Raw genomic sequence first — 13,689 nt, 5'->3', positions numbered from 1 at the left:
TCAGATAACAAGATGTCACTCAAAGAAATAGCTAAAAGTTTAGATCTCTTAAAAAGATTATATTTTAATAGCAAAGAAAATATAAATATTTCATATTTATTAGGGATAGCATATGAAAAATTCATGTGGGCTTGTACAGTTTGATATTCTGGATATTTCAAGCTAGACTTTCTGTTTGCTTTCTTAGTCTTCAAGAGTTCATATAACTAGAGCTGTCTTGGAGCAATTTTTATCTTTTGCAAAATACCTTGATGGTTTATCTCATGGAGCACCTTTGCTGAAGCAGCTTTGTGATCACATTTTATTCAACCCAGCCATCTGGATACATACACCTGCAAAGGTATGAATTTTATACTCAATTAGTTTGTTTTAGTGTAATTTTATACATTATAGTTGCTGGATCTAAAGTACCAGTGGAAAACATTTGAACGTTGTAGCTTATTTTATAGTTAATCTGCTGCAGTTGTATTAGGCACTATCAGGAGATCAAAATATTTATAAGTAGTAAAATAAATGAAACTATAGGTAAAAAATAATCTTTGTGTAACACTGCATTCAGACATCTTTAGATGTGATACATACCTTACCAGTGAAAAGAATTTACTATGCTAGTTTTTGAAAGATTCGGGAAAGAGAACAGATAACTAATTTTATCATGACTATGATCATTTTGCTGGAAAATTGCTTTCATTTTGAGGGCAGAATTTGTATCATGACATGTAAATAATATTTAAAAATAAATGTATGAAAGAAATATTTTTCCAGATAACAGAAAACTCTTACTATTTTGTATACCAGGATTTAGTACTAGTAGAAATCAGTAATGAGGGATATTTTGATTTTGAGCTATCTTTTACAGTTTAAAAATCTCTCACTGAGTTAGGTCATGTTTAAGTTTTTATTTTTATCATGGTTCATCTTATTAATTATTGGCTAAGCCCAAATCTGAATTTTGAGAACTCTTTTAAGCAAGATGTCTGATTTGCCATCTTTATGCACACATGGTCAGATTGTGAAAACCAACTATATATTGTGACCATAGGTAAGGAGAATTTGAAATTGCATGAACTTTTAGGATATATGACAAAAATATATGCTTTTTCAGATATGCGTTAGCTGACTGATGTTAGTTCTGTTGCTATGAAGGAATTTATACACTGAAAGCTACTGAAATGTTCTTTAAGAGCTTTAGTTGACTTTTAAAATATTTTAATCTTTTTATCAGATTAATTTCAATAAATTATTAAATCATTTAAAAATCAATTGCCACTATTAGACTACCTTTATTATAAGTTTATTAGAATATGTTAATTGCAGATTATATATTTTTAAAAAATAAATAATACAGAAGAAGAAAGTTACTATTTTTATCCTCACATTAAATGGTCATTTCTTGGCCTTTACTAATTTGCATTTAAATTAAAACTGTATGTATATTTATAATATAAGCACATGAAGCATTTTACATTTATTTTTATGATCTGCTAATATTCTGTATTAGGTTCAACTTTCTCTATATACGTATTTGTCTGCTGAATTTATTGGAACTGCTACCATCTACACCACCATACGCAGAGTAGGAACGGTATTACAACTAATGCACACCTTAAAATATTACTACTGGGTTATTAATCCTGCTGACAGTAGTGGGATTACACCTAAAGGATTAGGTATGTACAACACTTCCACTGTGTTTCCATTTACCTAGGATTATTTTGTATTCTGAGTACTGTTACATGTAGTGAGCAGTGTGCATGGCTATGAAGTCACTGAAATGTTTTCTTTCTATGTAGCAGAAGTGGCATATTGAAAATTGTTTGTGGTAAAGAACTTTAATGCTTTTCAGTATTAAATTATTTTGGAATAAAGTCAGGTAAAAAGCAGCAATGAGTGTTTATTTTAGCCTATCTGCTTTTTTTTTTTAATTTAGAGAGATACGTTCATAACATTAAAAACGGTTAAATGATATTGGTTATAACAGGTGTTTTCTAGTACATCAGTTGCTTTCAACATTTTTAGATTGTTAGATTTCTTCATATTTTATTCCAAATTTATCTTTTGTTCTGACTATAGTGGAAACTAATTTAGTTCTTGACTGTGTTTTCTTTCTTGTTTTAAAAATATAGCCAGTTTTTAAATTATGCAATAAATATAGAAAATAAAATAATACAGAAGAAAAAATATGCTTATGACCCCAAGAATAATTACTAATACAATTTTGGCATGTTTTCTTCCAGTGTTTCTCATTACATACATATATAAAAATATTTAAACTTTTAAATTACAGAATTGAGATTTTTCCCAATTTTTCTGTCTTATACTTTTCTCAGCCCAATTTAGTAATGTAAGAAGATGCACCATTTACATTGTTTCTAAAGTTATGATTCTATAAATAATAGGATTCTCTCATTCATATCTGTGTTTACCTCCATCTTTGATTTGTTTAAAATTACTGAGAAAGGGGCTACGGACAAATATTATAAAATTTTTTCAGGAATATCATATTATTTTACAGTTTTACCAGTAGTGTGTTAGAGTACTTCCTTTAGTGTACTCAAGGTATTATTGAATATTGCAGTTTTATAATCCCTTTGATAAGGAAAAATAGCATTTTACTATGTTAATATTTCTATAAGCTTTTATCTCTTTTTGTTTTGTTCATGGGGCTTTAGAAGTTATTTGTATTCAGATTTGTTATTTTGTCTTGTTTGTTCTTCCATTGCTTTTAAGTTGGTAATTCCTAAAATTTATTGAATTTTCCTGCTAAGCACTCTACATGTTAATTTGTTTAATAATATATATAATGAATTATAGATAGATATATTAATATACATACATTAGACTGCATCTATATATAACTTTGTTTTTAGCGTCATACTCATTTTAAAGATAGGAAGCTGAAAGTTGGTACAAACTGAACAGCACCCAAATTTGAATCATACCTATCTGACTCAGAGACCTCGTTCTTAAATGCTACACTATGATAATTTTCTCAAGTCTAAACAAATCATATATTCACACATAATAATTTCTACTTTAAAATATTAATTTCTAATTTGCAGAAAAGTTACAAAGTTGTAAGCATTGCACAAAGAATTCTCATATGTCTCTTACTAGATTCTCAAAATTTTATATCTTACCACTTAGGCTTTACTATTCTCTCATGCTTTTTTTTTATGTATATATAAACACACCTACAGATACATATACATATTGTTTTTCTGAATCAATTGATAATAAAGTTTAGATATTGTATCTTCTCATCTCTAAATGTTATGTATTTTCTGGAAGGTAAAGGCACTTTGTTAAATAACCAGAGGATACCCATTAATATCAGGAAGTTAGCATTGATACAATGCTATCATCTAATTCAAAGGCCCCATTCAAATTTCAGTAATTATACCAATAATGCCCTTTCTAGGAAAAAAAGAAGTATCTTTTGCCCTACGTCTGTTGAGGATCATATGTTGTGCTTAGTTTCCTTGTAGAATGGTTTTTTTTTTTTTTTTTTTTTTTTACTATTTCCTTGTCTTTCAGAACCTTGACATTTTTGAAGAACACAGACCAGTTATTTTTTCAAATGCCTTAAAATTTGAATTTTCTATTTGTTCATGATGATTCAGGTTTTTCATTTTTGCAAGAAATAGCATAGAAGTCATACTGTGTCTGTCTCCTTGTATCCTGTCAAGGACGTGCATGATGTTGTTGTCCTTTTACAAGTGATGTTAAGTTTAAATATTTGATTAAGATATTACTTTCCAGGTTTCTTCATTATAAAATTATTTATTTTTCTTTTTTACTTAATAAGTATTTTGTGGAGAAATACATTGAAACTATATAAATGTCCTGTTCTTCAACAAAGTTTCACCTGCTTGTTTTAGTTCATTGATGATTCTTGCTAGAAATTATCTTAATTGTGATGACTGACAAATGATGATGTTTTCTAAGACATTTATTATGTTAGCATATCTACTGTAGGGAAGAACTTGTTTTACTCCTCTACTCTTTATCTATCTATCTATCTATCTATCTATCTATCTATCTGTCTTTTATATCAGTATGGACTCATGTATTCAATGTGTTATATCAGCAGTTAGCATACTTTATTTGCAAAGGGCCAGATAGCATTTTAGGCTTAGGGAGCCATAAGTTCTCTGTTGCACATAGTCAGCTTTGGCGTTGTATTGCAGAAATAACCACAGATAGTGTGTAAATGAATAGGTGTGGCTTGTTCTAGTGAAACTTAAAAAAACTAGTGGCCTGATTTAGCTCTAAGGCTGTGGTTTGTCTGTCTCCTGGGTTGTATCATTATTTTGATGCTCAAGATTTGGCCAGTAGGACCCTTCACATGGATTCTTGGGCCTTCAAGACAAATGCCTGTAACTTTTTGATGCTTTCTTACTTTCTTAAACAAGATGTTTTTGACTTGTCTTTTACTTTCCTTATCCCAGCCCTGAAATTAGGCATTTTTCCAAGAAGTCCTGGTTTGCTTGGTGGATATAGTTTTTAGAAACTAAGATCTGGATGTGAGGTGTGCTTCTCGGTTTTTGAATGTAACTGCTTCTACGGACTCTTAGTGGACAGATCTAGGGAATGATGTTTATATTTATGTGTATAGGTATATCTCAACTGATTTATCTATATTAAAACCGTGAGTTTACAACAGTACCTTCAATTCCAGTCCAAAGCCACATGGCTCAAACTAGCCTCAAACTCTTTAAATTTGCAGCTTTCTTCTTAAATAGTGAGAAATCTAGCTCCTATTATCTTCAACATATTAATATATTTTCTTATTCTATTTTATAAAACCAATATTTTGATACACACACCATAACCGTCTCAGCTTTAACATTGCTAGTCATCTCTAACCCTACCCTCAGATCGGACTCTGAATGGTCCTTGTTGTCTCCTCAGTGCCAGTTGTTTCTTTGGTATTGGCCATCCTCCTGAGCTCTACTGACTATTTGGCCCTGACCCTGAAAGTCCTTCCAGAGTCACTTGCCTTTTTGGCTCTGTAAGACCCTGCATATCGCCAGGGTGTCTGCTCCGTCCTTGCCTCCGGGGCCTCACTGGCTCCAGCTACATCAAAGAGAGGGAAGGGATGAGAACCAGTACATATATTTTAAATGAAAGTGACAGGAAAGTGGAACAAGCATTTATTTTTCTTTATCATTTACATTATTATTTTACTTTAACATTTTAATACTTTGAAATGAATTTTGTTATATAATAGAATGTAAGGTTCTGACTTAAAGTATATAGTTTTCTAAATGACAGCATTTTTCAATACAATTTTAAATGAATGATTTCTTTTAAGGACATATTAAAGATAATTTGCATTACACTAGCTTTCTTAGAACTATTCATGTGTAGGCACTCACCGTGAGAAGCAGGATATTTTTGCTTTGACTATGACTTAACACTTTTGTCTCTAAAATTATTATTAAGTATGGTTAACTGTAAAAACATTGAGATATATTAAAAATACTATAGTACAAGTAATACGTGTTCATGGTAGCAAGTGAAATAATACAAAGGTTTATGAATAAAAATTTAATACTCTCCCAGGTAGCCAATGTTAACAGTCTTGTATATCCTTCTACTGCTTTTTCTTCTTTGCTCATACAAACATGAACTTACCCATGAATGCACATAGGTGTTTCAAAGCTTGATTTTGAATAGATCATGAATACAAAATGGTATAATTACATATATCTATGGAATTATAAATGTTATAAATACAAATATAAAGTGAACCTTTCTTAAACGTCACTAAGCTTAAAAAACAGATTACCCATGAGCCTGATATTTTTGTGCATGGTCTCATCTCTTTATTATTCTCTGTCATAGAAATAGCCCCAACTCAAATTTTATGTTATTTTTTTTCTTTACTTAGGTGCTTATTGTTTTTTACTATGCTTTACTCTTTTGCTATTTATATATGTATTCTTGATTTATTGTTTAGGTTCTGTATTTTACGTACATAACATTATTTTGAGATTTGTTTTTTCATTCAGTTTTGTATTTGTTAGATAAATCGGTTTGTATCTTATTTTGCAGAAGTGGATTTATATCATATACAAAGCACACAAATACGTATATGTTTCTTTGCAACATGCTGTTTGCGTTGTGTAATATACAATAATTACTGCCAACATTTGAGTGCTTATGATTAAAATGGGCCTGGTACTGGCCTAATTCCTTTACATATGTTGAGCCATTTGATCCTCACAAGACGTCCTGTGACAAAGCAATATTATTCTTACACTAACAGTAAAGAAGAAAACAATCCTAAGGCACTGAGATGTTGTAAAACTTGACCAATTTTATTAAGTGGTGGCAGAAATAAAAAAAAGAATAAAGAGATTGTTACTAAGACAGTACCTGTCTGTGGGTGGATGGAGTGGGGATGTGATCAGGAAGGGGAATGTGTGGCACAGAGCTAAGGTCTGGAGCATAGTGAGGTCTCTGGCATGCAGGGCAGAATGGGACCACAACCAATTGTTAGATATTCAGGAATTTTATGAGCTGTTTGCTAAACCACTGGAAGCTTGAACTTGAAATCAGTCATGGGATTATTAATATGACAGAAATTAGAAATACGTAAATGCTCAAAATCAGAACCTCAGCCCTCCACTCTGCAGATAATTCATTTACCAGCATAACAATGGTTGATGGGTTTTCCCTGTCAGGCTACTGTCAGTGTTCAATTTCTTGACCAAAGAAGTGTTTATATAGGTGTTCATTTTGTAATACATCATTAAGTTGTTCCTGTATGTTTTCCATACATATGCAATATTTTACAATTAAAGGTTCTTTTTTAAAGTAATACCAAATGTCAATAGGAGGGGAAGAGTACTTTGTGCATCTTGGTGGGAGTGGGTCAAAAAAAGGTGGAGAGCAGTCTGGGAAATAGGGAAGATTTTTTTTTTTATAATAATAGGCAGGATGGATTTTTTGGGTAGTAACTTACTTGCAGATGTAATAATCTTCATGTAAATGTTAAGTGAATAAGCACATGCCATAAATTATACATGAAGGGATTATGCTTTTAAAACTTGTAGAGCAGTAGATAAATACTGTTTTCTACAAGAAAGCCTTAATGTTAAAGGGTTTTTATGAATCTGGCTACATTTCTTAAAAGTATACTTTATTGTATATTATATATATTATGTGTATTATTTTATAGTTTCACTTTTATTGGTAATTAGATATTTTGAAATTACTTTAAAATTTATACATTTTGATAAAACTGACAGGTACATTTTAATATTTTATACTCATTTTCACTTACTGACGTTGAATTTATAAATGCCCACCATAATACGTATTTTCTGTATACAAGTAACATAGAAGAAATAGGCTGCAAAACAAATAATTACAATAAAACTGAATGTTACTTTTTCTGTGCTTTGTTAAACAATGTGTGGGGTGAAAATAGAGAGGGTCTTTAAATGAAGACAAGTTTAATTGAGAATGGAAGAAATATTGGGAAACCTATTAAGGTAATACAGATAGGAAAAGGTATTAATGTAAATACTTGGGGATTGTACATTTATAAATGGATGCTAATATATTAAAACTTTTTTAAAAGTTCTTTGCCCCCCACATCATTAAGTAAATAATTTGAAATTGCCAAAAATTTGAAAGTTAACTTTTGGATACTCTGATATTACTGAAATTTTATAGCACTAATACTTATAAGTATTATAATTTCAATAAATATAATTATTCAAGAATGCCATAGTATCCCAACATAATTACATCAAGCTTGTTTAATGTCTTGTATTTTTTCTTTGTACTTTTTTTTCTGTTTTGTTCTAGATGGTCCACGGCCATCACAAAAAGAAATTATATCTCTGAGGGCATTTATGCTACTTTTTCTGAAACAGCTCATACTAAAGGTAAAATAATTTTATATAATTTAGAATTACAGAGCATTAGGTGGAAAGGAATTTTTGGCATAGTTTAGAATTATTATTGTTAAATTAGTAGTAGCTGCCTTTAATTCATAAATTCCTTTCAAAATTCTGCACATCTTAGTATTAACTTTTATTGAACTTCTGGTTAAATGCTCTCTGAAATTTTCTCTATTAAGGGATGTGACAGAAATAGACAAGGAACATATAAATAAGAATTGAACCATTCTTACAATAATTGACCATAATTCTAGAAAATGGTCTGTGTGCCAGTTTAAGAATTACATAATATATTTTATTGTAGTAGGATTTTTAAAATATTAAGATGAAAACAAAGTGAAAATAAATGTAAATTGTGACATAGTACACAAAAATTGATACTGGATAGCAGGGGTCCCCAAACTACGGCCCGCGGGCCGCATGCGGCCCCCTGAGGCCATTTATCCAGCCCCCACCGCACTTCAGGAAGGGGCATCTCTCTCATTGGTGGTCAGTGAGAGAAGCACTGTATGTGGCGGCGCTTGTGGCGCCGTGTCGCTCACGTACAGTACTACTTCCAGTGATGCGGGACGCACGCGTCACGGCTCCGGAAGCATGTCATATGACGCACATCCGGTCTGCGGCTGCGGCGCCCCACATCACCAGAAGGAGTGTGGAATAACAGCAGAAGTAGGAAGAAAGGCAAAGCACTATAACCATTACTACACAGTACAATGGCCTCCATACTTCCCCAAATGTACAACAGCATAATGGCCCCTATAACCTCCCTTTGCCCAAAAGTCTCCCCCCACATTACTGCACACCGTGTTCCCCCTATTATAAGACCCTGTCTTATATTAATTTCACCCCCAAAAGACGGGGGCTGTCTTATTTTTAGGAAGTGTCTTATAATAGGGGAAACATGCAGCAGTGGGCTTCCCACAGAAGAGGCCCACTGCTGCTGCAGATGTCCAGGACGCTGTATACACAGTGTCACAGGCTGATCACCGCCATCCCTGTATACAGCACTGGAGGCGGTGCTGGGCCTGTGACCTGGATACCACTGTCTGGGATAGTGGAGGCAGAAGCGCTGGCTGTGAAGGGTGTCACACCTTGCATAGTCCGGCCCTCCAAAGGTCTGAGGGACAGTGAACTGGCCCCCTGTGTAAAAAGTCTGGGGACCCCTGCTGTATAGTCTTGCATTTATATTATTTTAAGGAAAGAGTGATTAGAAAATAGTCATAAGAATACTTAGATGGTCAAAATATGTTAACTTTTTATAATGAATGTCATCAAGTATTAATGACTTAAAAGTTGATATAATTTTCTAAGTATTTACTTAATTAACTTGAAATGATCTAGTCTATAAATTGTGAAGTGTGTGGGGATTTTAATTAAAATATCACTACATTACTCTTTCTTTTAAAATTATTTTTTGATACTTTTTAAAATTAAAATTGTAATTTTAGATGTAATAAAATATTTTTTAAAAATTAGGATCGAGGGGTCAAGGAGGATGAACTTCAGAGTATATTGAACTATCTACTTACAATGCATGAGGTAGGACATATTATGGGTCTTTTAATTATTTAAGCCAATCTTTAGAGTAAAATTTTAACTAAATCAGTATTGGTGATTTATGCAGGATGAAAATATTCACGATGTGCTACAGTTATTGGTGGCTTTAATGTCAGAACACCCAGCCTCAATGATACCAGCATTTGATCAAAGAAATGGAATAAGGTATGGTTATAGTATTAATATTACTATTAGACTTTAATGGAGCACAGTTGTTCCTCCTAGAATAACTTCAATTCTGAATATTTGAATAAATACAGCAAAATTATACACATAAGAGAGTATAAAAGGGGAATGCTGCTATTGATTCTCTAATACTCAGGAAACTGACGAAATGTATAAACATTGGTCTCTGGAATCAAGAAGAGTAATTAAATTGTTTTTGCTGTAGTAAGGACATTACAAATTGTGATAGAGCATTTTTTTTTTGCAAGAAGACATGAAAAAGCAAGGTATGTTTTAGCAAAAGACAATACAATGAAATTTTATGATATCAGGCCTGAGAGAGATTATAGCCAGATGTGGAAGATTCATAGAATGGTAATAATTTTAGTGTTTTTTTTTCAGTTGGTGATAAAAATTAAAGAATTTTGAATAGGGAAATGTTGTGCTCAGTTTGCTATTTTGTTAGATTTACAATCAGCAATGTGAAATATGAGTTGAAGGACAAAACTGATGTAGCAATATCAGCAAGAAGATTATTTTATTCATCAGTTTTAAAGATGATGACCTGAGACAGTGGCAGTGCAGTAGAAGTAATAGAGGTGAAAATGTTTTGGAAATAAGAGGCCAAAACCAAAAGAAATTGAAAACTAACATTTGTTATGGCAGTTGAAAAGTAACTTGGTAGATAGATGAAATATAATTCCTTAATTAATATTTTTATGAACTTAAGCCTATAATTTGGCTTTGTAAGGAATTCTTTCTTTTTATTTTTCTGGAGTCTTAGTTAGTGGGATGAGCAGGATATATGCCATGTATAACTCAGTGAATTTCCACAGATTTATTGTGAAAAAAAGTTTATAAAAAGACTTTGGAAACAAGGTATCAGTGACTGTCAAGGGCTTTTTTAAGTGCTGTTTTTACTTGGCCATTTATATCAATGAATAACAACTTTCCTTTTTTTTTTTCTTTTTGAGATGGAGTTTCGCTCTTGCTACCCAGGCTGGAGTGCAATGGCACGATCTTGGCTCACCGCAACCTCCGCCTCCTGGGTTCAGGCAATTCTCCTGCCTCAGCCTCCTGAGTAGCTCAGATTACAGGCATGTGCCACCATGCCCAGCTACTTTTTTGTATTTTTAGTAGAGACGGGGTTTCACCATGTTGAACAGGATGGTCTCGATCTCTTGACCTTGCGATCCACCCGCCTCGGCCTCCCAAAGTGCTGGGATTACAGGCTTGAGCCACTGCGCCCGGCCTGAATAACAACTTTCTAGACTTGAAGAACTTTTCAAATTAGAGAAGCAGTCACTATCTCTATATGCATATCTCACTTGTGATGTCACTATTACCTTTGAGTTTATAATTCATAGGGCTGCAAAGCTATTTGAAGAATGTTATACATTTAGTGATTAACTACTGTTATAATTTCTACTCTGAGTTCGAACTGTATGAAACTGTTGATACTTAACTGATTTTACCAAATAATGGCAATTTCATATGGTTCAATCTAATAATGTATTATAATTACACTCACTCTTCTGAACTTATATATAGATTGAATAATTAGTGTCTTTGTCCTTCAATTTTGCTTTATTATATAATCTGATAAATTTAGTGAATCAGTTGAAGATACCCACATTACCCTTATGGAAGATACCAAACTTAGATTGTCTAATATGATGAAATGCAGAAATATAATTCTGTTATTTTGATACATTGGAAGTGTGATCCTAAGAATGAAAGTGCTATTTGGTAAGATCTTTAGGATTGGCATAGTATTTTAAATGTATGGTATGAAAGAATTGATAGGCCGGACGCAGTGGCTCATGCCTGTAATCCCAGCAGTTTGGGAGGCCGAGGCGGGCAGATCACGAGGTCAAGAGATAGAGACCATCCTGGCCAACATGGTGAAACCCCGTCTCTACTAAAAATACAAAAAAATTAGCTGGGCGTGGTGGCGCACCTGTAGTCCCAGTTACTTGGGAGACTGAGGCAGGAGAATTGCTTGAACCTGGGAGGTGGAGGTTGCAGTGAGCCGAGGTTGCGCCACTGCACTTCAGCCTGGCGCCTGGTGACAGAGCGAAACTCTGTCTCAAAAAAAATGAATAAATAAAGTAAAATTTAAAAAGCACAATAGATTAAAAGGTCTTCAGGGCTGACCATTAGCAGAACATGTCAGATTGTTACCAGTAGGTTAAAAACAATCTCAAAAATTTAAAAATGGCCTTTTGGCTGGTTCAGAATAGTATAAAAGATGAAAAGCTAGGCTAATTAGACAGAAAATATTGAAAGTGTCTAGAGAATTTATGTGTCTGTATTCTAGAAAATAGCCAGTAAGGGCTAACATTTGTATATGAAGTATTTTTGGAGGAAAATTCTGGTCTTTTGTAATTCATACAATTGAATTCAGTATAACAGTTGAACAAAAAGAATGAACTCACTTTAATTCTGGTGGTATGTTGATTGGACTTAAGGGAGTCCTTGTGATAACAAAACACTGAACTAAGCAGCGAAGAGTTTGATATTTTTATATTTGGAAGTTTTCAAAGAAAAGAATAGACAACTATCTGTCTTATATAGCTTAGACTATAGTGGGCTTAAGCAGGTGAATTAGGATTATTGTTAATAATAATGTATATTACAAGTAAACATTCATCAACAAAGTAAATTTCTTATTCATACTGTATCACAGCCCTACATATGTAGATGTGTGATGGCCTCAGACATTTTCATGTTTCAACAGTAATCATAATTTCTCTTGATCTAGGGTGGGGTCTAATACCTTTTTTCTTCCTACTCAAAGTTACTCCTAGACAATAGAAACTCTGTAAGAACTTCCATTTCTATATTTGAGTGTAGCCACAGTTTAGACTTTGAGGGTTTTGTTTGTTTGTTTGTTTTTGTTTTTTTTTTGTTTTTGTTTTTGTTTTTGTTTGCTTGCTTGCTTGTTTTGAGACAGACAGAATCCAGCTCCATTGTCCAGGCTGGAGCACATTGACACCATCTTGGGTCACAGCGACCTCCACCTCCTAGGTTCAAGCAGTTCTTATGCTTCAGCCTCCCAAATAGCAGGGACTACAGGTATGTGCCACCGTGCACGACTAATTTTTTTTTGCATTTTAGTAGAGACGGGCTTTTACCATGTTGCCCAGGTTGGTCTCAAACTTCTGCACTCAGGGAATCCACCTACCTTGGCCTCCCAAAGTGCAAAGATTGCAGGGGTGAGCCCATGCCTGGCCCAGACTGTGAGCTTTTACTTTTTCTCAAGACTATTTTTGCTGTATAATGTTCCTTCTTATGATTTCTTAAATGTATTTTTTTTGACATGTATGACTTTACTATTCTCAAACTTGTCTTTTTTCATTACCGATCTTGGTTCCTAAAAGTTTTGAAAATGGGTTTCAATGTAAACCCATACATATTTATGAATCTGGGGTTTGAAAAAAAAATCTTCCAAAGGAAATAATCACTTTTCTCATAGTTTATTCTTTAATAGATGAAATGCAAAGCATAAAAGAAAAAAAGAGAAAAAGAAGCAATATCAGTAACGTTTTCTGTTTTAATAGTGTAAGCTCTTGGCAAAACTAAAAATAATGACATTAACTTAAAGCTGTTTGTTCCCCTTTGTAAGTATCACTGAAGTTATGAAAATTATATTGCATCTTTTACTAGATTCTTTTGTTCAGCTGAGTACTTTACCTCAGCATATACCATGGCATTTTATTTTTTAAGAAAGATATTTAGTAAAATAAAGCACAACATAATTTTATAGCCCCTAAAGAACCTTCTTCTATTGTAGAATTAGTTACCATTGTATATAGTTGTCATTGTCCCTTCTACCTTATGGAAACAAATAACTTTTTTAATAGAAAAAAATATGGAATAAAATGTCTAAACAGTTATAAATATTATAATGAATATGGCCCTGCTTTTATGTAGTAATTGTAGTGATTGCATAGGTTAGGTTATATATTAGTAGAGGCTTTTTTGCTCCAAGTAACAGAAAGCCTCTCAAGCTTTTTAAGTAAAAACTGAATAATGCATTTGTTTA

At 32.8% G+C, this 13,689-nt stretch overlaps 1 protein-coding gene across 17 annotated transcripts in view; it reads left to right on the top strand.

Moving 5' to 3' along the window:
- The window catches only part of NBEA (neurobeachin), a 702,569-nt gene that overhangs the window by 168,738 nt on the left and 520,142 nt on the right, over nucleotides 1-13,689 (top strand). For all 17 annotated transcript variants that reach the window (XM_074387836.1, XM_074387843.1, XM_074387839.1 and 14 more), the window contains 5 exons: nucleotides 188-340; nucleotides 1,502-1,670; nucleotides 7,825-7,904; nucleotides 9,396-9,458; nucleotides 9,544-9,641. In XM_074387836.1, the coding sequence (XP_074243937.1) occupies nucleotides 188-340; nucleotides 1,502-1,670; nucleotides 7,825-7,904; nucleotides 9,396-9,458; nucleotides 9,544-9,641 (563 nt within the window). The remainder of the gene's footprint in view (nucleotides 1-187; nucleotides 341-1,501; nucleotides 1,671-7,824; nucleotides 7,905-9,395; nucleotides 9,459-9,543; nucleotides 9,642-13,689) is intronic.

This window comes from Saimiri boliviensis, chromosome 16 (genome assembly GCF_048565385.1).
Source record: "Saimiri boliviensis isolate mSaiBol1 chromosome 16, mSaiBol1.pri, whole genome shotgun sequence".
Classification (NCBI taxonomy): domain Eukaryota; kingdom Metazoa; phylum Chordata; class Mammalia; order Primates; family Cebidae; genus Saimiri; species Saimiri boliviensis.
This window is presented reverse-complemented; position numbering and strand designations above follow the sequence as displayed.